The following is a 25695-nucleotide window of genomic DNA, read 5'->3' as shown; positions in this document are numbered from 1 at the left end:
GACAAAAGAGTATCCATTCAGGTCAAATCTAAGGTGAGGAAGACTTCAGAATTAGACCGAGACTGCAAGCATCTATTTTAGCTGTGCTCAGTGGCATAAAATAACACCCGCCGTGAATTAAAAAATCAGAAAAATCCTAGCAAAGAAAAAGTATTTTTTAAAATAGACATACTTATACATGAATCAAATATTCTGAAACAGACTGTTAAAATACTTGACATAAAAATGTTGTAGGATGGGCTGAAGAGAAAATAACGGTAAGAAAGAACAATGACCTGGAGACACAGCAGCACCAATCACCCAGTCTGAAGAACAAAGGGGAAGAGAAAACCAGTCACAGAAGTGACTGTAGCCACCAAAACCGTTTTGAGAATATCAAAAGGTCAAGCATACAAGGTCTGTCCACAACAAGTCCAGCCATTGTTAATCTAAGGAGACGATGAGAATGGTTTGCATGACATGGATGTAGCCTGGCAGCCCAGGACAGTGGCCTGGAACGCACATGTGTGAACAATGACGACTTCACTGTACTCGTCAGCGGGGCGGTCGATGCTGCTGAGTGAGCACGTGCACTGTGTGGCCATCGCATTCAAAACGACTGAGTGAGTAGAGCAATGAATCTGCATCAGATTCTGTGTTATGCTTGAACATTCCTCCCCAGAAACTATTCGGATGATTCAGAAGGCCGCAGCTGTGGGCAGCTGGTGATTGGCAGCTTCATCACAACAATGCACCTGCTCACACATCATGTCTTATGTGGAGTTTTTTTTGTGAAACATCAGATCACCCAAGTGACTTAGGCCCCCTACAGCCCAGATTTGGTGCCCTGCAACTTCTGGCTTTTCCCAAAACTAAAATCACCTTTGAAAGAAAGAGCTTTCAGACTGCTGATAAGTGTCAAGAAAATATGATGGGGCAGCTGATGGAGACCGGGAGAACTGTGTGAGGTCCCACAGTGCCTAATAGGAAGGGGACTGAGGCGTCATTGTCCTGTGTACGGTGTTTCTTGTATCTTGTACCTTCTTCAGTGAATGTCCCCATTTTTCATACTCCATGGCTGGATACCTTCTGGACAGACCCTGTACGAATAACTGAAGTCTCAAAGGTGGAGAGAAAAGGCTCAAAAGAAGCATTTGAAGGAAAATCGTTAAAGTTTTATAATGACATGGACAAATCCCTTGAAAAATACACCAACAAATTCCCAAAGATGAACAAGAAAATCCGACTAGTGACACGTCGATCGAAGACACTGGGCTCGTCATCGGACCCCAGGCCCAGGGAGTTTCACTGGCGACTTCTACCAAACACTGAGGAAGACACGGCACCAAACTGACACGCATTCTCTGAGAAAAAGGTAAATACTCTCTCCCCTTACTTTCTGAAACCACATATAACACTAATGCCCAAACCTGATGAAGACCCCATACAGAAAAAAATGACAGGCCAGCAGCACCTGTGAACACAGGCGTGTCTGAATCCAACAACATAGAAAAGGGCAATGTCATTACCTGGTAAGGTTTCACCCAGGAGTGAAACATCCGTTTCATTTAGACAAATCAAAAAAACTCACTATGTTAACAGCGTAAAGGAGCAGCATCCTGCGTTCATTTCAACAGATGCAGAAGGGCATCCAGTGAAACTCACTACCCAGTCAGGGTCAAACCGCTGAGCAAAACTGAGACAGAAGAGACCTTCCTCTACCTAAAAAAGGGCATCTACCAACAAAACAAAACAAAACAAACACACCTACAGCTGTACAGATGTTACGTTCTCAATGGTAAACATTGAATGCCCCCACGTCAGTTGGAAACGAGGGAAGGATGACTCATCTTTCCCACCTGTATTCAAACATTATTCTAGAGACACCAACCAATTCAATAAAGCAAGCTAAATAACTATAAAACACACACATTGGGAAAGAAGTAAACTGTTTATACAGACGATCTAATTATGTACATAGCATGTCCTAAAGAACTGTAAAACAGTTTACTAGAACTAACAAGTGAATTTATTAGCAAGGTAACAGAATACAAGGTCAATATATGAACGTTTATATCAGTAGCAAAATACTGGGCAAGAATTTCAAATATTCATCTTACAAATGCCAAACACATAAAATATTTAGGAATAAGTTTAACAAAAGACAAGACCTTTATCCTGAAAAGTATAAAATGCTGCTGATAGGAACTAAAAATCTAAATACACACGATATGGAATACATATGGGAAGACATACCATAGTCAAGGAAGAAAAGACTCGGTATTGTTAAGAAGTCAAATTTCCCCGACTTGAGTAACAGATACAGTCAACTGCGATCACCATCCCTGCAAAGTGTTTTGGCAAAATTAATGAAATAATTATTTCATCTACATGGAATGGCAAAGGACTGCAATCCACGAAATCCGGAGAAGGAAGGGCGCGGTGGGAGGGACCACATGCCTAGCCCGATGCCTCCCCATAACACACTACTGAAGACGGCAGGGCAGCAGCGCGGGCAGGCACCGCAGTCAGATCGCAGAAACCAGAGAAGAAGCACAGGCACGGTCCCTCCCTTCGGCAGTCGCCTAGCTCTCATCAAAGGCGCACGGTCAGGGGGAGGGCACGTCTTTCAACAAGCGGCCCTGGGAAACTGAACATCAGGACGAAGGAAGAATGCACTCTGACCCTCTGTCTCACCCCACACACAAAAAATAATTTCAGGTGCATCGCAGACCTAAAAGTAGGAGCTACGGTGATAAAGCTTTCAGAGGAAACACTGGAGACTCTACATTTAATAAAGAACTTGGAAATCCCCTGGAGTTCGGCAAAGATTTCTCAACTGGTAAAAGGTAATAATCTTAAGTGAAAAATTGGATACATCAGGCATCCTCAAAGTTAAAAACTTCTGCTTATCACGAGACTCCATTAAGAAAATAGTAGGCCAGCCACGGAGTGATCCAAACAGGCACAAAACATATATCTAACAAAATGGGCCCAGGACATATAGAAAAGCTCTTACAATTGAATGATGGAAAGACATAACATCCCATGTAGAAACAGAAAAAAAAAAATCTCAAAAGACACTTCATAATAGTAGATAAATGAACAGCCAATAGATACAGTTAAAAAAAGAAAAAAAACCCCACAGCCCTGCTGGCTGGTGTGGCTCAGTGGACTGAGTGCGGGCCTGTGAACCAAAGGGTCACTGGTTCGATTCCCAGTCAGGGCACATGCCTGGGCTGCAGGCCAGGTCCCCAGTAGGGGGTGCTGGAGAGGCAACCACATACTAATGTTTCTCTTCCTCTCTTTCTCCTTCCCTTCCCCTCTAAAAATAAATAAATTCTTTAAAAAAACCCACAAAATCATTAATCATCAGGAAAATGCAAATTAACACAAAGAAATACCACTATACATTAGCAGAATGTCTAAAATTAGAAATTGATAACGGTAACAACAAACGTTGATGAAGAAAGACATGGAGCAACCACAACTCGCATGCACTGTCCCCGGAAATGTCACAAGGTATCGACCCCTACGGGGGAAGAGTCTGACAATTTCTTGTGAAACTACATGCACGGCATTTAAATTCCTATTACTTACTCAAAAGTAATGAAAACATGTGGTCACAAAATGATCCGTAATGAAAATGTCCACAGCAATGTAGTTTATAATAATCCCACCCCGAAACTGTCCAGACAAATGGCTAAACGGTGGTATATTCAGGTAATGGATTGTTAGTCAGCAATCTGAAAAAATGAACTCCTTAGCAGTACAACTGTGTGTGTGAATCGCATGCACGGACTCTCAAAAGAAAGAAAAAGGAAAAACAAGGCGAAAAGACTATCAATTCAGGCCAAATCTAAAACAGCCAAGATTTTAGAATTAAGATACTTTAAAGCATGTATTGTAATTGTGCTCAACAGCATGAAATCACACTTGCAATACGTGAAAAACAGAACTTCTTTTAGAACAATTACAATAAAATTTGGAACATTTCTGTGCTGAGCCCTGTGCTGAGCATTTAACATAAACAATCTCATTGAATTCCTAATCCAACCTCATCTTACAAAGAGAGACACAAACGTAGAAAGAAGTTAAATAAATTGTCCAAAGTCACAATGCCAGTATGCTTCATAAGCCTGATTTTGGGGCCCCAGACCTCACACTGGGGATGAACAGTAAAGACAGAATCACGAAAATACGTTTTGAACTAACTTTAAAGGTTGGTGCATGCTGGGGCGGCGAGCTGCGCGAAGGGACAACACCTCGAGAAAGTACCGAACGCAACAGCTGCTCCCTGGGCCTCCGCGCAGTGCGGCGCGGCGGGCCTCACTGGCTTACCTTGGGGAACTGTTTTACAGGAATTAACACTTTCTGTCCCAGCTTCATGTTCTTATTAATCACCACATCAATGTACTTTTCTTCGTCCTTGCCTTCTCCTTTTTGAAACTTTTCTATTTCTGTGGAGGAAAAAAGATAACCATGAAGTGGACGTATGAGTGGGAACTCCGGAGGCTGGGGCTCTCGTGAGCTCTACGGTGGCACGGCCTCAGAGGTGTGGACGGTCCGCTCGCTACGGTTGTTTGCCGTAAGGACACACTTCCCGCTCTGTCCACAGTCCTTCACGGGTACAGTGGGAAACGTGCAGACACCAGGGCTCTCCCAAGCCCGACCTCCACTGCCCGTGCTAATGGGAGCTAACACACAAAACCAAACACCAGAGTGAGCTCCCGGGGGCCTTCTGGAATCCTCGAGAAAAGCAGCAGGGAAGAGCCGGAGAGCATTCGAGCTCCAGGGCCACAGAGTGCCGGCACCCCTACTCGTCATCCCGCAGGGCTCCCCAGGGCTCACCCCACCAAGAGTTGATTCTTTCTCGCCCTCCCCCACCAAACCTTCCCTCCTCGCAAGTGACAAGGCCCACTGCGGGAGCAGGTCTTTGCTCACCAGTGCACCGCGACGCAGACCGAGTCCCGGCCAGCTGACCTGCACGGCAGTGGGGACAGCAGACGACGGGGACCCGGGCCCCCACAGGTTCGCCAGTCCCCACGGGAATACTGGGGAATTCTCCGGCCGTAAGGAAGGCTCTGAAATGCTCACTGACACGGCTTGCACAGCCTGTGTCAGCTTCTGCCGCCGTCACCCAAAAGGGACAGGCAGGGAGGCGGACCCCGGGGTCAGAGAAAAAGGGACAGGCTGGGAGGTTGGGCGCTCCCAAGCAGACCAGTCCCTGGGAGACTGGGAAGGACTCAGGGTTACGCTTAATGCCACTCAACACGTCTGTCTGATGAGGCTCCGGCACACCCACAGACCGAAGAAAACGGTGCATCAGGTTAATTCGAGGTAAGAAGGACTTTTCATCGGTAACTACTGGGAGTAGGGACGAGAGTAACTATTAAAGTTTGAAGAAAAATGTAATTTTTAGTTAAATCTGCCGAAGGGTTAAACCCCATTTCTCACTTCTAATTGCAAACGTCGTTAAGCACACAGCGCAAGACCAGCTATCTTACACAATTATCAGGCTCCGGAGGTTACCAATTAGAACCCTGCAAGGATCTGAATTAAAAAAAGTTTTGCGATTAGGTGGAGTAATGATCCAAGAGAGAGATTAGTTCTGTCCGGACCGCACTCATTATAAAACCCATTTCCTCTGTGTGAAGATCCGACGTCTCTCTCATTTATCCCGCCGGCGCGATCACGCTCCCTGAGAGAAATGTGACCGCGCTCATGATGCTCAGTAACCGCCACGGCGCACGAGCGCCCTGCTCCCGAGGGGCCGCCGGTGCAGACGCCCCACTCACTGGTCAGAGGTGCGGGGGCACAGACCCGGCGGCGGTGGCTGCGGCAGACCACTCGGCGTGGACTCAAAGCAGGACACGCTCGTGCTCTTGATAGGGGACTCACAACTTGGAAAATTTTAGCTTAAGGTAAATAGCCATAAATCTAGCAAGTAATGTGTATGTTAAGCTCTTTGTGTCAGAAACTACAGATAAAGCCCATCTGGCGCCTGAGAAGAAGCAGCTGACCTTCTGGGGTGCTGGCTGGAGATTACCGCCTGAAGACATCGGTACCAGGCGACTACCCCTCCCCCTTGGAATCTCAAGGCTTTCGCCCACCCGTTTGCCCTCCCCCAACCCCCTTATAAAAGATCTGGCCAGGAAAGAAAGGGGAAGATGGTTTGTTAGGGTACGAACCCGCCATCTTCTCGGATCACCAGCCATCTGTATAAAGCACCCATAAAAGATTCAATCGCTGTCACTGCTTATTGGATTTGGTAGTGACAGGCAGCCCGAACGCCGGTGTCTTTTCCGGTTACACTATGGCCACGTTTCATGTTTAGGTCAGTTCCATTACCATAGTCATCCCCACTTTCTGTAGCGAAGAGTCAGAGTGACTGGAGGGGAATGATCCTTTAGACGTGGAATTGTATTTGTCATCTGACAATGACCCACAGGGTCGCCGTTATAAAAAGGAATTCAGACAATACGTAGCGTGACCCGGGGCTGCAGAGACGACCCCGAAGAACACCGCTCCTCTGACGCCGTGTACTGGGCCCGCCGACACGACCCCACGGGACGCGCAGGGAGAGGGGCTCAGCCAAGCCAGCGCTGCTCAACAATCTCAGGGAACGAGCAAGACGCCTGACAACACCCCAGTTCCCCCTCCCTTGGCGGTCGACCCTGCCCGAAAACTGCCCAACGGGCACAAAACACTGTTTGAGAACACACATGGTCCCGACCAGACCCGCGTTGCGTCACTGAGATCTAGTCCCTGCAGGAAGCGAAGACGCTGATGGGAAACGACTCACCTACGCTTTGGGGGCCGCAGCTTCCGGGGACAGGAAACACCCCCCGGCAGAGGCAAGCCACTCCCGAAAGTGAGGACGGCTTCCCGCGTCCACTCCGGGCCGGCCAGCGCCAGCCCCAGGCGGCCTGCACACCTCTCTTCCCAGCGCAGCGGCCCACCCTCGGGGGCTCTGCTCCGAGGGACTGGTCAGCTCAGGCATGCGCCCTCCGGGCCCAGACCGGAGTCCCCCAGGGAGCTCCCAGGAAAGGAGCCGCACTGAGGCCGGTGGGCAGCACTGGCTCACTCTCTGTCCTTCCACCACAGAGTCTTCGACCACGGTCAGCCATCGTGCACCCTCGTGGGTCCCACCTGTCGCACCTACCGACAGCGGACGGATCTGTGTTCAGGCCGAGTACCCAGATCCCCGTTACCTTGCAGAGCCGCACCACCCAGGCAAGCGAGACAAAAGGAGAGGATAAACCCTCAGATGGCACCGGCTGGTGTCTGGCTGTCTTCGGTTCTCCCCTCCACCCCGGGAAGTGGAGGAAGGTGTTGATCGGTTCTAGGGAGGAGGAGCCAGCGAAGGTGAGGACACAGAGGCTCGCTCCGTGGCCCAGAATCCAGACGCGCTCCCGTGGACCAGCTTCAGACACCTGCCCATTGTCACGGCAACAGCGGTTGCCGGCCCCGCGAAGAGCCACAGCACAAACAGAGACAGCGCACGCCCGGAAGACGGCTATTCCATGAGACGGCATGGGCGGACGGCTGGGGAACGCTGTCTGGAAAGGTGCCGGGAGGGAGGCAATGACGGGGGGGTGGGGCTGAAAAGCACCAAGAAGCCCCACTGGAACAGCTGCACGTGCTGATGCTAAAGGATAGATAGTTCCGGAGAAAAGGAAACTCCTGCACAGACGCTGTCGTGTGTCGCATCAGAGAGAGCTCCGCCCTGGCCGGCAAGAACTACGAGGTGGGGGCTGTGGGGAAAGGGGCCGCCGCGCACACCGCAGCGACGATGGGGGGACGGGGGGACCGGCTCCCGTAAGGACAGCTGCCTGCGTCCATCTGGGAGCCGAGTCCAGCACGGGCCGGACCTCCATGCAGAAACATCACAGGGAGCCCGTGTGCGCGTGAAGCTGTGTCCCTTGGCATCGTGGGCCGGAGACCCCATGCTGCACCACGGACACGACGCATGTTCAGAAGCAACCCACTGAGCGAGGGGGGGGTGTCCCTCGTGGAAAAGCACAGGGAGCCCCTCTGGTCAGCAAGAACACCCGACCTTTGCACCACCCGAGAGGGGAGTCTCCTCTCTCTCCGCTCCCTAACAGACCCTGGTGCCAGCAGCCACGCCCCAGCTCTGGGCTCTGCAGGTGCCCCTGCAGGTGCCCCAGCGGGGACTCTGCCAGTGGCTTCCCCCTGGCCAGAGGTTCCCCAGCAGGCCCCCCCTCTGGCAGCGCGGGAGAATGAGGGACCTGTCCCTCCTGTTTCGCTCCCAGCGCCGGCAGTGTGCCGACACCGAGTCCCCAAATTCTGGCAGTGACTAAGATCCCTCCACGCTCCTAAAACCACATGTACGCCCCTCCTCCGCAGGCCAGGACCCTGTCCCCAGAGGCCAGAGTGCCTGGGGTGACCTCACTGTCCAGGCCTGGGTCCCAGCTCCCTGGAGCTCCTCCCCCCAGACCCTGTCTTTGTTCCTCCAGCTCTGAGGGTGCCAGCTTGTGGGGGTGCACATCACTATTTCTGTGACTATTTCAGCATTCCCCCAAATCTTTTTCAGTCATCCAGCACCTGTTCAACAAAGTCTTCCACATTAAACCCTCTGTTAAAATACCTGGGCGATTTCTGTTTACCGGGCCAGCACCTGAGGGATGCCCAACCTTGACAAACTCTCAGAGGTAGCGCCGAGGACCTGGGAGCCCCCAGGTCACACGTCTTAAGGACACTGTGCCAGGTGCCATGCTGGGCCTCAGGAAGGCCTTCGACAGTCCCGACCAGGAACAGGGCGGGAGGACACAGGTGTAACCCATCCCTGACTCTTGGGGCTGGGAGTCACTGGTCTAATGGCTTCAAGCCACTTGTCTCTCTCTCTTTTTTTTAATTTCAGAGAGAGGGGAAGGGAGGAGAAAGAGAGGAAGAGAAACATCGATCGGCAGCCTTGCACACACGCCCCAGCTGGGAACACACCCCACACCCCACACGCGGGCCCTGACCGGGAACTGAACTGGCAACCTCTTGGTTTGCGGGATGACGCCCAACCCCCTGAGCCACGCCAGCCGGGACCAAGCCACTTCTAATTCGCTTCTAGTTCAGTGTTGCTTGGAAACCCAAGCAATTACACTTGGTTAGCGCAGTGACTCACTCAGTAATGGTGACAGGGCCCTCAAGAAGATGCCGGACAAGCTCTCTCGGGGAGGCGCCCCACTTCCCATCACACCTTCACCTGCGGAGAGTGTGGTCTGCCCTGCCGAGACCCACCGCGTCCTGGAGAGCTGGGGGGTGGGGGGTGGGGCTGCACGGAGGCCCTGAGGGGCCGGGATGCTTGTGGACGGCCCACGGCACCCTGGGTGCCCGGCCAACCGACCGCCCTCAGGGTCTGGAGGAAGCGCACCTCTGTGACAGCATCAGCAGAGACGCTCTCCGTGCAGCGGGGCCACGATGCCTCTGCAGGCGGCTGCCGCGCTGCCGGCGCTGCCGTCCTGACGTCCGTCCGGGGAGACAACCCAGTCCGGGAACGGGCGGGGGGGCAGGTGAACTTTGCCTGGAGGAGCGCGCCTCTGAGCATGCTAACTTGAGCGGCACGGAGTAAACATAGAACCGCTGCACGCACATTGTTCGGAGGGAAAGCGTTTATCACCTCCCAAACCGTCGCTACTCCGAGAACTAATTAAGTTTACAAACTCCGCTGCGCGCGCACCAGACAGCGGCGGAGGCGCACATCACGTTGTTAATGACGCCTCCGCCGAGGAGAGGGGGGTTACAGGCACCACGTGCGGAGGCGACGACCGGGCGCGTCCTTTAAGGCCCCCGGATCTCGAGCTCGGGGACAAGCGAAGGCAACCCAGGGAGCACAAAGGGAAGGGACAATGAAACTGCTGAGGGGAGAATTCAGAAAGAGCCTTAAGTGAATGCGGACTCGGTTATTTGGCCCCCGTTTTTGCTCATGGCACTCCCGGGCCCGCAAATTCACCCACCGCCTGCAGGAGGCGCTGCTGCCTGCCGTTCCCACACCTGCGGTAAGAGAGCATCCATTAAGGATGCTACGGAAAGAACTTCATTTAATGAGATCGGAAGGAAAAGAAGCTAGTTAGAACGTGGGTTCAAGTTGCAGATCAGCGCTTACTTATCATACAACACGGGGGGAAAAGCAAGGCAGAGGGCGCTCGGTCCCCTGAGGGTCAGTGAGGCACACGGACACCTGAGCAGTAATGACACGCTTCAGTGCCCCCTGGGACACCCCACAGAACGCGTCCCAACCTGCGGCACCCTCCGCTGCCCGCATGTGCATGAGGGCAGAAGCCCATGCAAAAGGGACGGTTCCTAAAAGCTGAGAGAACACTTTCAGCATTAGCATAATGAGAAGTAAAGACCAAGGTCACGGCAGAGCCGCCGTAACTGCCTGATGCTCCTGTGCGACCACTGGCTGTGGCGGTGCCACTGCGGGAAGGAGCCGGTGGGTGAGGCCGGGAGAGCCCTGCACACCAGGGTGCCCTAAGTCACTCCTTGCTGATGGCTTTCTGCTTATCCTCCCTGAGACTCCATTTTGTTACCTGTAAGATGGGATCACCTATTACCTCCCTTAGGTAAGGTGGAACCACCTAAGGCCTTGTAGTCAACACCATTCCCAACCGGAAGGAGCACCTTCAACACCAGGGGGGCTGCGGTAAGGGCCCCGAGGCAGGTCCCGTCGGCAGCTGCCGCCTACACAGCCCAGGCAGCGGCAGGACCCTTGGTCACTGCGGGAACCTCCCCCAGTGCAGCGGTGCGGGGGCTGCCAGGCCAGGCCTGCCCTCTGCCCTGGGGGGCCCAGCCAGCGACCCGGGCGCAGCGCTGCAGAGGACACACGTCGGCCCTCCCCAGAGGGCAGCGACGGTGGTCCGCCCGGGGCGGGCAGGCTTCCTGCACAGCTCGCAGACCCGGGCACGTGCTGGGTGTCCGCAGACCACGCTGCTGCCGGGGCGACGGGAGGGGGAAGCACCATGCAAGTGGGGGAGCGTCGTCTTGTGAGAGTATGAACGCATGTCCCCGTGACACGGTCCCCTTGTCACTCCTGCCCTGGGAGAACGCCCCATGGCTATGCCGTGTGCACAGGGTTGCCCGCACCGCCATCAAACCCGGCCACCGGGCCCGGCCCGCGGGACTCTCTGTGATGACGGACTCGGACACCAGTGGGGCCCAGACAGTCTCCCCCCACCCCACGTGGCTGCCCAGCACTCGGAACACGGCTTCTGTGTGTGACTGGAGAATTGAATTTTTAGTTTTATTTCGTTTTAATTAATTAAACTGGAAACCTTCCGGTGGCTAGATGCTACACCAGCACAGACCGAGAACGTAGCCAAAAACGGAAAGGGAAGAGGCAGGTGACCAGCAGGCAGAGGTGCCAACACAACTAAACATTTATCTTCTCATGCAGAGGCCACTGGCCGAGGGCCTGCGGCATCCCGGCGCAGCCCGCCTGAGCAGGGGCCAGACGGGGCAGAGGAGCACCCGTGGGCTGGGGCCAGGCGGCCTGCGCTGGCTCAGAGGTGGGTCTACCGCTGGGTGATCCAGGACACACACCTCAGGCGAGACCACCACGGCTGCACACACTGCAAAGCATAAGCTTCAAGCTCCTTAAGCAAAGCACAGACGGAGGACTGTGGCCTTTAAAGGAGGCAGTAAAGACTCCCAGGTCCGAGGCTCAAGGGGAACTTCAGGTACGTGCACCTGAGCTGAGGCGGAAGGAAGGGGTGTGGCTATCAGAAGGGCCCCGTGTGTGTGTGTGTGCGCACGCGCACGCACACGTGTGTAACAGCAGGAACGAAGCTCTGTGGACGACAGGCCCCTGGTCAGTTCTGCCAGGAACACGGGCAACCGAGGGGAAAAGTGCACGGTGCCGCCTGAAGAGGCAAGGAGCGCTTTTGCCTACGAGACACCGAAACGCTTCTGCATCCGTGACACTAATGTCTGGAGTGGTCAAGAAGACTTAATCCTAACAGCAAACTTCTGCCAACCTCACTTTGCCCAAGGTCACGCAACCAGGAAGCTGCACAGTCAGGAAAGGCCTGGCCTGAACACACAGGGGCCACAGGAGCACCGTGACCCCAGAGGTTGGACACCCCAGAGGCTGGAACACCCCAGAGGTAAGCGCTGTTACTGGGGGCAGCGATGCGGAGGGCTCCGGCCGCAGCCTCCGGGACAGGCAGCACGAAGCCTGGGAGACAGGGCGGAGGGCGGCCCAGAGCTCAGAAAGGCGAAGACGGAACAGGCCGAGGAACAGGGTGGTCCCGGCACATGTTCAGAGCGCCCCCCAGTCCCGCACAGGCCGATGCTGCTGCCGGTCCGGCACCACAGGGGTACAGTGGGGAACACCCCACAGGCCCTGGCTTCTTGGGGCTCACAGTCTAGCAACGGAGACAGACTGCCAAGGACTGGAGGAAAGGGTGGACAGAATTACCAAAGGGAGAGAGAAGCCTTCTAAGTATGTTACTAGCTACGATGCGATAATGACTTTAGACCGTTAATTATCATCGCAACAGCTGCGTCCATTCCCTGGCCCGGCCGCCGCCATCCACGGGCCCCCCGCTGGGCTTCCCACGCGGTCCTCAGTCGTCAGAACAACGGAGCACACGCACGGTCGCTAAGTAACGCATCTCGGGCACGGCTGAGAATCAGCATTGTGGGGGTTTGAACCGAAGACTCGCTGGGCCAAACCACTCCACGATATCCACTTGGAAAACGTTTGTTTAAGCATCGGCTGTGAAGGGGACCGAGTCTACAGCAACGACCTCGCCCCCTCCTCTTGCCACGTGTGTGACCCTGACCTGTGGGACTCAGCCCATGGCACTCAGGGCCTCCGTGGGGCCCGGGGGGGCAGCCTGCCTCCCGCCCAGCTAGGAGGTCGTTGTGCCCAGCGGGGGGGGGGCCCACATCCTTGTCTCGCTCCCCCATCAGCCTCCTCTACGGCCGACCTCGGCACGAGTTTGGACAAGGAGGCCTGGTGGGGGGGACCTGACACCTGCTGCCCTTCGTTCTCCTAATCTCTGGGATCAGGGGCGGCAGACTCATCGTCACGGGGGCCCACATCAGCCTCGAGGTTGGTTGCCTTCAAAGGGCCGAATGTAATTTTAGGACTGTAGAAAGGTAAACTACCTTATTTTTCAGACCATAAGACGCACGTAGGTTTTAGAGGAAAATAGCAAAAAAAAGTTTGGAAGCAAAAAACATGGTAAAATATTTAATCACATAAATAACATAACATTTGACCAATGTAAATGTAAACAGAACTCAACAGCAGCATGAACCACCATTAGTCCTCCCAAATGTGCCGGGGTGGGGGGCAAAAGTGCGCCTTATAGTCCGAAAACTATGCTACTCCTTAACTAGGGGCACCGGGCAGAAACAAGGTGCGGGCAGGATAAGACAAGGCGGAGGGCCGGATGCGGCCGAGGGCCTTGTGTGTGCCGCCTGTGCCCGAGATGCCGGACCCTAACAGTAAGTTGTACAGACGAGGCACGACGCAACCGTTTTCTTCTGAGAGTTTCGCTATCGGGCGAACCTGGAGTCGGTCTCCCCACGCCCACCTCCACCGGCTGCAGAGTGAGTCACCGTCAGGAGGGTACCGTCCCAGCTCAATCACTGAGAGGCACGTGGCCCCGCCCACAAGCCCTCCTGTGCAGCTAATAAAGCTGATGAGCTGGCACAATGTGGCATAACAGTGAAAAGATCCAAAAACTTCACTTCCCGCTTCGTTCAGTTTTTCAGATCAACACGGTAATCATCCCCCCTTAGCAACATCATAATCAGTATTAGCAAGTTACATAAATGCACGACTTTACGGGAAACTGTATTTTCACAGAAATGTATCTACAGGTCACACATAAACACACGCATGTATCTTTCTGGGGGACAAGGTCCAGCGATGCCGGAACAAGCCTTCAAGCCCCACGTTAAAGCGTTAGGAAGACCCTCCTGACGACGTTGAGGGTTTTGTCCGGGTCCCACTGTACGTACGACCAGCACAGACACTCACGCCGATTCTCTCCTCTCTCTCCTCTCTCTCCTCTCTCTCTCTCTCTCTCTCTCTCCCCCCCCCGACAGGAGCCACGCACCCAGAGCCCCTCCCCGCTCCAGAACCCACCACCACGCTCACTGGGGTTCCACGATGTCACGTGCACTGCTGTCTTCCTTCCTGGTCCCCTCCGACCCCACGGAAGCTCTAAATCCGACCTCGAGTGCGCCCAGGCGCCCCCACTGCACCACAAATGAACTTCTCGGCACCTGGGCCACACCCGGTTGGGTCTCGATGGGCAGCACTATCCTTCTGTCTTCTTCACGCCCGTGTGCACCTGGACAGCAGAGTGTCATCTTTATCCCCTCCCCCCACTGTCCAGCTCTGGCACAGGACCTAATGCAACAGGCATTTAAATAAACTCTCTTATGCCACAGACATCGGACGCCCACCGTGTGCTGGGGGCTCAGCAATGTGTAGCAGACACAGCATATGCCCCCTCGAACCTGAAGTGTCCGTGTTAAACGTACTCACCCCCACCGACAGACGATGTAAAGGGATCGATATACAGAACCATTGCACATAAACAGTTAAGCGATTGAAAACGTTGAGAAAAATTAAAGAGACACATAAAGAACAGAACATAGAAGGAAAAATATCACACAGCTCTAACGGTTGAAGGTGAAAACTCCAGACGGCAGAGAAAAACCCTGCTATCCACGCGGATCAGCTGGAACCGTCCTCTCCCGGGAAAACCGAGAGGACCCCAGTCGCTCTCCTTCACCAGAGATGCTTCTGAAAACCAGACGTGTGTGCGGGGCTACACGTCCGATGAGATCGGGCAGCGGCGTTTCTGCAAATCAGCTTCTGTCACAACCAAGCACACTCACTTACTCATATAATGAGTACACCCCACATAAGAACGGGTTTGGCTACACAGGTCAATGTGCTTGGTATTATTCAAATTGTGTTCACATATTGAAAACGTGCGGGAGACAAAACACGAAACAAATCTAAATAAGTAGAGGTTACACGTAAACAACTATTACTTTCCCATGGAACTGAGCAAGTCATTTGAGGGCACTGCAGAGACCAGGGTTTGAACGTGCTCCCAACACCCCATCACCCCAGGCAAGTATTTCACCTCCTTTAGCAAACATCCACCCTGCCCACCGCAAAGCTCTCCTTTTGGGGGGAACCTAAACTTCCCCACCCTCCCCGTCACCCCGACACCGGAGCTCAGCTGAGGATGGAGGGCCAAAGGGACTTCCTGTAGACAAAACAAGGCCACCGCCCATTTAACGCCCACTCATCCGGAAAGTCCACCGAGCGTTTTCTGCACGCCAAGCCCGCGGTGACTGTTCGGTACCGGCAGCGAGGAACAGGAAAGAGTCCGCCCTCGCTGAGCTTCCGCTCCGCGGAGGGATGGCGCCCGCAGAGAGGACAATAAAGGCCTGTGTAACTCACGGGCCGGGCGAGGACCTGGGCTCGCCGACCACTGTCGCACTGACCTCTCCTTTTGTCTGCTCCTCAAACTGTGTGGTCCACACGCTGGCGACGGGCCCGGGGGTGCCTCTGGATGGAGCCCAACACCTCGGAAAGCTGCGTGGGGACCAGAGTGAGGTGCACGGGACAGACTGTCCAGGGGTCACTCTCGCCCCTCCGGGCCCGGGGTCCAGGGCAGCCTGACTGCTCGGCACAGGTCAGCGACAAAGACACCCGGCAGGACTCAGGGCCAAGGCCACTGGTAGTAGCAAAAGGATCCTTGCCTGGTGTGTCTTTGTAATCCACTTATTCTGAGGGTCTGAGGAATGAGGAAAAAAAGAAACCAGGAATGCCAATCAAACCTGCAGACCTCATAGTGCTAGTAGGAGTCTCGAGTGAAGGAATGTGAAAAGCTTTGGTAAAATCACCGAAAGTGATTTGCAAACGCCATCTTCATCATCATCACCGTCATTATCATCACCATCACCATCACCATCATCATCATCACCACCACCACCACCACCATCACCATCATTACCACCATCACCATCACCACCATCACCATCACCACCATCACCATCAATATCTTAACCATCATCGCCATCACCACCACCATGTTCACCATGAACATTTAGTTGAATTTGTGCTTGACTTTATTATTGAGGGATAGCTGATATCCAGAAACTAATTTCACCCCAAAAGATGAACTCCCATGTGAAAACCTAAATTAATTAATTTCTTAAGGAAAGCAAGAGCTTAGATGAGACCACGGTATTGACAACAAAGTAAATAACCAAACAGAAAGCAACTCCTTTCATCTTCATGCAAACGAGCCGTCGGATTACCCATGTGACAGAAGGTGTGACCCGTTCCCCTCGGTCTCACACGCCCACACTTCCATGTGGCTGAAATGCCCGGCCCAGCCCAGCAGACAGCTGGCGAACTCTTACTCATCCCTCAAGGCCCGACGTGGGAATCCCATCCCTGCAGTTTTCGTCCCACGCGGGCTGACTCGCTGTCAAGGCACCTCAGGGCTCCCAGGGTGCTTTCTGCACTCGTTCGTCCAGCACCTTTCCCCGAGAGCCTCCCACCTGCCAGTCCCTGCTGCGGGTGCTGGGACACGGCACGCTGCTTACACGCAGTCCGTGCTCCAGCAGGAGACACCGAGTCCGGTGACAGACGGACTCCGTGCCAGCAGGCGAAGGAGCCAGCACAGCACCTGACGCACCCAAACGGTGAAACGATGATGCTGACACAACTAACAATGGCAGCTACCGTTAACTGAGTGCAACTCTCCACCAGCTAATGAGCGCATTACATGGGGCAGCATATTTCGTCTTCACAATGACCCTCTGAGGTAGCGTCTTTCCTGAATTCAACGTTTTGCCCCAACGGAGGAAATGCAGGTGGCGAGGGGTTAAGTGAGCTGCCCAGGGCACACGGCCAGCAAGCAGGGGTGACCAGATGGAGCTGAGGCTCAGCCATCCAACCCCAGAGACCTCCGTCTTAAATCACTATCCGACACTGTCTTCCAAACACTGCACACTCGAAGTCACCTTGCACCAGAACGAACGGCAAATGTGCGCTTGTGCCCTACGCGTGTGCAGGAATGTCCCGCACTGGCCGAGAAGCAGGGCCCTTGCAGCCTGCACGGGGAGCCAGGACGAGCGGGTCCTGGCTGGACTGCGCGGCTCCAGGGTCGGGGGGCGAAGGGAGCTCAGCTCAGCAGGAGACAGAGGTGAGCGGCAGAGGTGGGACCCTGGGGTGGTAGGACCGGGCGCTGAACAGGCTGCCTTCAGAGCAAGGAGCCCTGAGAAAAGAGAGGTCGGCCCTGGCTGGTGTGGCTCAGTGTATTGAGCACCAGCCTGTGAACCAAAGGGTCACCGGTTCGATTCCCAGTCAGGACATGGGTTGCAGGCCAGGTCCCCAACAAAGGGGCACATGAAAGGCAATCACACACTGATGTTTCTCTCCCTCTCTTCCTCCCTCCCTTCCCCTCTCTAAAATACATATAAAATCCTTAAAAAAGGAGAAAGAAAAGAGAAGCCCAAAGTCACGTGAATTCAGAGTATGAATGAGAGTCACACATGGCACTTTTATGCTCTTCAGTTCCAAACCCTGGAGTACAGGAAATGCCCCCCTCCACAGCAACACCCCCAGGCCCCCAAACCCTGGCCCCCGTGCCCACATGGCCCTGAGCCGAGGTCTGACAGCAACCAGGGGCCAGCACGGGCGGCTGCAAACCACAGCGAATGCGCGAACGGCAGGCGGAAGGGTTTACGCCCGAGATCCCTCCGCTCTGGGGCCGCGGCCCTGCGAGAACGCACTGGGAGTAATCGCCGCTTTGAGAAAAAGAGGTTTCCACCCGGGTCTGGCCACAGCGCCACGGGTTTCACGCGGGAAAAGAGCCCATCACATAAATTCCATCAGCAACTTTCAAACGTGGCTCCGGTGCAAAGAGGGTTTAATTAGTAAATACAGCATTTCAATAGAGGAAACGCATCCGTTTTGACCTTTCCTTTTAATGAATGGGAGGGGGGTTCCAGGCGGAGGGAGAGCGAGAGAGGGAGGGAGGGAAGGGGCTGGGTGCCTAGGAGAGCTACGGGAGAGGAAAATGCACGTGTCACCCCCAGGAATGGGGCCCAGCGGAGCAACACCCTCGCTCAGCATTCCCTCCCGCGTGCTGTACCGGGAAGGGCGCCCCGTGAGAAAGAGTGGAAGACACCCGCGCCGGGTACCGACCAAGTGCGACTCCTCCTGAGTGTGTCTTTCCCGGGCCACCCCTCCCACACACCGCCCCTCCCACGCACCACCCCTCCCACGCGCTGCCTGGTAACCCCATTCACAGGACAGGGCTCACCCACTTCGCAGACGAGGGCAGGGCTGCGAAGGTCAGCTAACCCGCCCGTGTCCCGCAGCTCACAGCTCACCAGGGCCCTTAGCTGTCCACGGTCAGGCCACGTGTCCAAACACGAAACCAAAAGCTCAAGCAGCCCTCATCTCCCAGGCCCCCCCGTCCCCACACACGCAGGAAAAAAAAAAACAGGAAGAGGAAATAGATGGAGAACAAACGAGAGAACAAAGACGTGTGTGGGACCCAAGAAAGGTGCAGACGGCTGGGCGTGGTCTCTGAGGATGAACTTCCAGGACCGGCTGGTCACCAGGCGCCCGTCTGCCTTCCCGCCGCCTCTGCTACTGGGCAGCAGTGGAGCCATCCCCTGCGACCCCATGGCAGGCCACAGGCTCAGACCCAGTCACGGCACACACCCCGCCGCTCGCCGCTCCCCTCCCCATCCTGTGGACAGCGTCGGCCACCGCCAGCCCATCGGCCCAACCGGCCACTCTGAACTTACGTATTAATATCATCAATGCTCGACGGCCGTGTAACACTTTTTTTTTTAACTCTGCAACACCATAAAGAGACCAGACGAGAGTGCTTTTCTGAGAGCTTCTCCAAGTTCGGGAAAAGCATGCATTCAGGCCCTGCCTGCTGCTGTTTTGATCATTATGCGAGTGTCAAAGAAAGCTCTCCGCCGGCCCCACGCACCATCAGGGAAAACCAATTACCTCTGAAAGGCACCCGCGGAGCAGAACGGGAGCCGGAACCCGCATCTCCAGTATTCTAGCTTGAGCGCATTATGTCCCATTACCGAGGACTCCTGAGAGGTGACAGGCGGAGAGGCCACCGGGGAAGTGCTTTCTACTTGGCAGCTCCCCAAACAAATTACCCTCGCAGGCAGGATCTCGGCGTGTCCCATGTGCGCACCTGCGTTCACACACACAGACTGGCAGAGAGAACCCTTATGACGCTGGCGAACTCTGACCTAGGATCCGACCTCCGGGGACTGACCTGGAGCCATGGACTGACCTGGAGCCGTCCGCCGAATGGCCACCGCAGGGGCGAGTCCCAGAGGCCCCCGCAGCAGCCCTCGTGGAGTGCACATGTCCTGAACGCCCCCCCCGCCCCCACCCCAGCTCAGGGCACTCAGGGTCCCTACCTTCAGGAGCTCACCCTGCGAAGGAAAGGGAGACTCACGTACGGAGACTGCAACCCAGGGTGGCAGAGTCCTCCATGGCAGAGGTGGGCCGCGTGCTGGGAGAGAGCAGGGAAGGACAGAGGGGGTCCCCAGTCCAGGGTTCACAGGGGGCAGCAGACCGGTTTCCTCTAGGTGGTGGTAAATGAGCTGAGCACATAAGGGGGGGGGCTGCGGGGGTGTGTGTGGGGTGTGTGTGTGTGTGTGTGTGTGTGTGTGTGTCGAAAAACAGCCCTGGCTGGTGTGGCTCAGCGGATTGAGCACAGGCCTGCGAACTGAAGGGTCCTGGTTCGATTCCCAGTCAGGGCACATGCCTGGATTAAAGGCTAGCTCCCCAGGAGGAGGCACAAGAGAGGCAAACACACATTGATATTTCTCTCCCTCTCTTTCTCCTGCCCTTTCTCTCTCTCTAAAAATAAAAAAAAAATGAAATCTTGTTTAAAAAATTGAAAAACAACAGAAGAAAACACAGCAGTGAAAGAGCATGTGGCCCCCACGGATCGGACGGCAGGCCCCGGGCACCGCAGAGGGAGGGGCAGAGACGTGATGAGACAGGTAAGCGAGGCAGTGGGGAAGCACCATCCTGAGCAATGCAGACCTTACCCTGAGGCCACAACGCACCCCAGAAAAACTGCAAGCAAAGCCATGACTCGACTGGATTTCCCTCTTTAGAAAGATGTGCCCTTTGCGCTGCTTCCCCTTAAAACACAGACCCCGGCCGAGAACACTAGCTAGGGGTCAGGGAGCAAATTCTGGCCGATGGGCGGAAATGGACAGCAAGTAAGGACCCCGGTGGGACAAACCAGGACAGTTCATTCCCAACGCGGGAAGCGCCCACTGGTGATGAATCAGCTACGGACGTGATGACGTACATAAGAGGGAGGGCTACACAGCGTGCAAACCAGTGTCCCCAGCTCCCCAACGACCTCAGGAAATGGTACCAGCCTAGCCAACGAAAAACCGAAACACCGCATTTTAAATGGCGAAGGAAACCGCCCAAACCAGTCACCGTGACGACCTCCAACTTGTTGCTCTATGAGGCATGAGTGCCCGTGTTTTATTTATACGGGCTCTTTTTTCCACGACCTTCTCTCATTTATCAAGTATACACGGCATGCCGTCTGTGTACCAGGCACGGGGGCAGGTGCCACTCACACCGCCCTACGAAACAGACGTGGGCCAGCTCCGTGATCGCGCAGGCCGGGGAAGGGCACACGCCAGCATCACCAGAAGAGCCTACTTTAAATGGAAATGCAAAAGCGAAGGGAGAGCGGCACGTCCTGAACTTGAACTTGTTCATTCGTTGCGGCAGATTTTCAGCGGACTCCTTACGCCCTTCTGTACACAGGATCACGTCATCTCCCAGTGGAGTTCACGGTTAAGTGCCTTCTCCTGTCCAGTCTGGATGCCTTTGTTTCCCTTCCTTGCCCCACTGCCCCGGCTAGAACCTCCGGGTCGACGTTGACGAGAAGGGCTGGACACAGACATTCTCGTTTGTCCCTGATTCTCCCAAGTGCGATGTTACCTGTGGGTTTTCACACAGACTACATTGTATCGGGTTTGGGGAGTTCCCTCCTGTCCCTAGTGGGTTGAGTATTTTTATCACGAAAGGCTGTCAGAACGTGTTGAATGTTTTTGCTTGTATCTATTAAGATGACTGTGGCTTTTTTTTTTTTTGCATTCTATTGATATGGTGCATGAAATTAATTGACTTTTGCATGCCAAACCAACTTTCTTCATTCCCGGGATGAATCCCATGTGATCCTGGTGGATAATCCTTTGTACACATGGCTGGATACGGTTTGCTAGTGTGTGCTGAGAATTTTTGTGTTTATATCCGTAACAGAGACCGGTCTATAATTTTCTCACAATGTCTCTGTCCGATTTGAGAATCCGGGTAATAATACAGGCCTCAAGGAATGAGGTGGGACCTACTCCCTCCTCTTCAATGTTTTGGAAGTTTGTCAAGAGGTAGTAGTAACAATTTTTTTAATGTTTGGTGGATTCACCAGTGAAGCCACCGGGACCTGCCTGGGTTTTCCTCCATGAGCAGGTTTTCACGTACCGATTCAACCCCTTCACCACGGCACCCGGGTCTCCTATCTCCGCCAGGGTCGGTTTTGGCGGCGAGCGTCCTTCTAGGAATCCGCCCGTTTCCGCCCAGCCGTCTGGCTTGCGGGCACACGGCAGTCCGGAGTCCCTCCTCACACTGCTCCTCGTTTTCCTCAAGTCAGCAGGGGTGTCTGCTCTTCCGCTCCTGACCTTACAGTCACGTGAGCCTTCTCGCTCTTCCTGGGGTCAATGGAGCAAAAGTTGTATCAACTTTGTTGATCTTTTCCAAGAACCAACTTTAGCTTGATTTTCTGGGGTTTTTAAATTTTTTTCATTAATTTGCATTCTAATCTGCATAATTTGCTTCGTCCTGCTTGTTTTAGATTTGTTCTTTTTCACCCAGTGTCTTACGATTGAAGATTAGGTAACTGGTTTGAGATTTATGTTCATTTTTAAGACAGGCGTTTATAGCTATAATTCTGCCTCTGAGTACTACATTAGCTGTATCCCATAAGTTTTAGTGTGTCTTCATCTTCATTCTTCTCAAAATATTTTCTACTTCCCCTTGTGATTTCTTCTCGTTTGGCTCATTGGTTATTTAGAAGTCTGTCAATTTTCACACATTTGTGAATTCCCCAAATTTCTTTTTTTTTACTGAATGCTAATCTCACTGCGGTCAGAGAGCACCCTCGGCATGACTCCAACACGTTCAAGTTTACTGAGACTGTTACCCGGAGTAGCACGTGATCTTCCACGGACAGCGTTCCCTGCACACTTGAGGAAAGCACACCTGCTGCTGCTAGGAAAATGTGTCCAGTAGATGCCCTGGCTGGTGTGGCTCGGGGGACTAAGTGCCGGCCTGTGAGCCGAAAGGCTGCCAGCTTGATTCCCGGTCCGGGCACAGGCCTGGGTCGCAGGCCAGATACCCTATTGGGGGCATGCAAGAAGCAACCCATTGATGTATCTCTCCCACATGGATTTTCTCTCCCTCTCTCTCGCTCCCTTCCCTTCTCTCTGAAAATAAATAAAATCTTGTTTAAAAATGGGTTCTACAGATGTCTGCTACGTGTCTCCGGCTCATCCTGTGGTTCAGGTCTTCTAGTCCCTTCCTGAGCTTCTCCCTAGTTGCTGTATCCTTCCTTTAAAAGGGTCCTGTCCTCGCCAACTATCACTGGCAAGCAGCCCATCATTATTTGAGGACACTGCATTCATTTTCTGTCGCCACTGGAACTACTCACCGCAGTCCTAATGGCCTCAACAAAACGACGACAGGACTGTGTAACTCAGTCATCCTGGAGGTCAGAAGTCTACAACGGGCACCGAAGGCAGCGTTTCTTATCGAGGATCCGGGGAGCACCCCTTTCCCAGCGTCTCCCATGGGGTGCTCCTCCCCAGCCCCCAAATGGGAGGAGGTGGGAAAAGTACTCCGTCGCAGCTCACGGGTTGAAGGTCTGTGGCCACAGCTCTTCCATAATCAGAAGGCACCCCTGCCTGGAATGCCGTCTCCGTACCCACCCGTACCCTCAGGACCCCCTGGGGTGTGGGAAGGCCCCTGTCAGGCAGCAAGATTCACGTCCCGGACGGCGTCTGGACCGACCACGGCCTGCCGGTGGTGCGGTGCTAACCAGAAGCATTCTCGAAGAAAGCAGCAATTTCAGCTTCTGCTTGACGGTGAGGACCGAAACCACAAAGCACATCACTTAAATTTAAAGCCCACTGGGAGAGTACGAACCCACTCAAAGTCAATTTGGACGACGTGCGGTCGCCGATGAAGAAGAGCTGCCATCAGGAGCAATTGCTCTGCAGACAGCCCGGCGGTGATCAGTGCTCGCGCCACCTTCCCGCGCTCTTGCCCCACAAGGGCTCACCTCCAAGGCCGGCAGCTCAGGCTCCCGGAGTCCCCGGAGACCCCGCGTTGCTTCATCATCACGGGCAGTGGCAAATTTGAAGATTTCCATTGAAGAGAAACACATCCTTTTCTAAAAAGCTTTTAAAGTAAACATCTGAAGTGTAATTCACAGCGGAGGAAACCCAGACCCCCAAGGAAGTCAGTGGCCTGAGTTAAGAAAAGGACACAGCCAGGGTCCCTGTGCTCTCTCCAGGCCTCCTGGGCTGGTGTGGCCGCCAGGGCTCCTTCCCCTCCCAGTTCTGCCCACTCTCCCCGGGGCAGTCTCGTGCCTGACCACGGCTTCCCGCACAAGGCAACGCACTTTCAGCGAGAGCAGACATCTGGTAATGAATGCCACACGCACCTCTGAACTGCACAATTCAGAGACTCTTCTCCCTGCCGCATTCGGCACCCCAAAGATCTTCCTAAAACACACAGCCGGCCGGGCCACGCACCCGCCCTGAGCCCCCCGGCGGTGCCCCAGCACCTCAATGTCCATCCACACACCTCGGCCGCCTGCAGGCTCTGCCTGTCCAGCCCCAGCCTTCCCCTCGAGCCCTGCTCTCACCTTACGTTCAGACAGACGGACAGAGGTGCTTTCGCTTATTCATTCAACAAGCGCTGAGTGCTGACTGTGTGCCGGGCACCGTTCTGGGCACAGAGCAGCCAGCGGGGAGTGAAGGCCCCGGTCTCAGCATCCCGGAGTCCGGTCACATGCAGGCTCCCGCCTCTTCCCGCGAGTCTGGGGGACAGGGAGTGTCACGTCCGTCTTAACACACTGCAAGCGAGGGGTGCAGACTGCTGCCTGTGTGTGCCCAGGCCCCCACGTTCTTCCCCAGCGGGGGGCCTTCCCGTGGGTCTGCACCCCCAACACCTGGGCCCGGGGTGGCCGGGTAAAGGGCTCCCGACGGCCACACCTGGCACCAGCTCAGCGTCAACTCACGCAGTGACCGTGGAAAGGGTCACAAGCAGCTGCATTACAGACGCGTCCCCGAACTCACACAGAGACAGGAAAGAAAAAACGAAAATGTTCCCTCGGGGCAGAATGTCGACCCACAAGTGTCGACGGAATGGCTGCCTCAGAAAACCCCTATTTTACAGCCATGGCAGTAATAATTAACTTTGGCAAGAATCATTAACAGGAGCTAAAAGTGGCACGGGAGAGCGGAGTGAGGAGCAGAGCGTGTACACGGTCTCACGGTATCTCCCCACGGACGCACTAGCGATGAGTCACTTCATAGTGGAGGCAGGCGTCCCCGCTAGCGAAGTGATCAAACTTAGCATGGCCACCAACGGGCCACTGTGCAGACACAGAAACCGAGGCTGAGAGGGGTCCCCGCACCCAAGGAGCCGAGCTGAGATGGGAACGCAAGTCTGACTGACTTACAACTGTGTCCTTAGCACCCCTGCTCAAGGAGCGGTCAATCGTACCTCAGCATCATTTTTAGGTTACTGGGGCATGCACGTAGTAGGTACACAAAAGGTGAGAGGGGTTTTTCCTGAGCATTTTTCTCCTGCTTACATTTGCTGAGGACACCCACGCTGTAAACAAGAGGCGGAGGCAGCCCTGAAAAGTGTTACCAGCAGCGACCCCCTGCACTGACGTAGGAAATTCAGACCTAAAGATAACACGTGGGAAGACAAATGTAAACGTGCAATAAAATCTCCTGTTACACACGAGTGTATTCTGTATGTTAACAATGTACAGAAGTAAGCAACTGTAAATCGTGCAGACATTAAAAATGCAGAGTATGACGATACAAGCATAAATCACCGTCATCAGGCAGCCCAGCCACAGCCCAGGAGGCAGGCTCCCTGCCCCGCCCAGGGGCGGGGCCACCAGACCCCGTGCGCTGCGCAGCTGGGCAGTGTAGATGCTCCACGGACACTGACCAGGTGAAATGGAAGAAACCTCGGCAAAAGTTCTGGAGTGCTGTGGGCTCTGAAACTACAAACAGAACCGTGGCTTTGTCCGAAACTTCTCCCAGGCTTCGTGCCTGGGGCCAACCACGTCCCTGAGCCCACACGAGGAGTCAGGAAACAGCAGGAGGAGGCAGGCATTTCCACGCCAGCTGCTGGCATTTTAATCTGCCCCCTTGCACAAAGCAGGGCATCTGACTTTCCTACTCCCAGGCAAGTAACTGTCGGGAGGCGCTGTGATCTTCCCCAAGGAGATACACAGAGCACAACAGCAGCACACGGGAGTCGCGCCATCCCGACGCTCCCCGTGGGAAAGGTTTTTCAGTCCAGTGCCCCCGGAGTACTTCTTC

General features: G+C 54.4%; 1 protein-coding gene across 5 annotated transcripts in view; it reads right to left on the bottom strand.

The window, feature by feature from the left end:
- Positions 1 to 25695, bottom strand: part of KHDRBS3 (KH RNA binding domain containing, signal transduction associated 3) — an 85922-nt gene that overhangs the window by 51563 nt on the left and 8664 nt on the right. For all 5 annotated transcript variants that reach the window (XR_006788178.1, XR_006788179.1, XR_006788180.1 and 2 more), the window contains exon 2: positions 4321 to 4439. Coding sequence is in view for 2 of the 5 variants with exons in the window: in XM_045861294.1 (XP_045717250.1) it covers positions 4321 to 4439 (119 nt within the window). In the remaining 3 variants the exon portion in view is untranslated. The remainder of the gene's footprint in view (positions 1 to 4320; positions 4440 to 25695) is intronic.

The sequence above is a fragment of the Phyllostomus hastatus genome, unplaced genomic scaffold (assembly GCF_019186645.2).
Source record: "Phyllostomus hastatus isolate PE091 unplaced genomic scaffold, TTU_PhHast_1.1 phas_scaffold_21, whole genome shotgun sequence".
In the NCBI taxonomy this organism is placed as follows: Eukaryota; Metazoa; Chordata; class Mammalia; order Chiroptera; family Phyllostomidae; genus Phyllostomus; species Phyllostomus hastatus.
The sequence above is the reverse complement of the archived record's forward strand: the minus strand, read 5'-3'. Positions and strand labels throughout refer to the sequence as shown.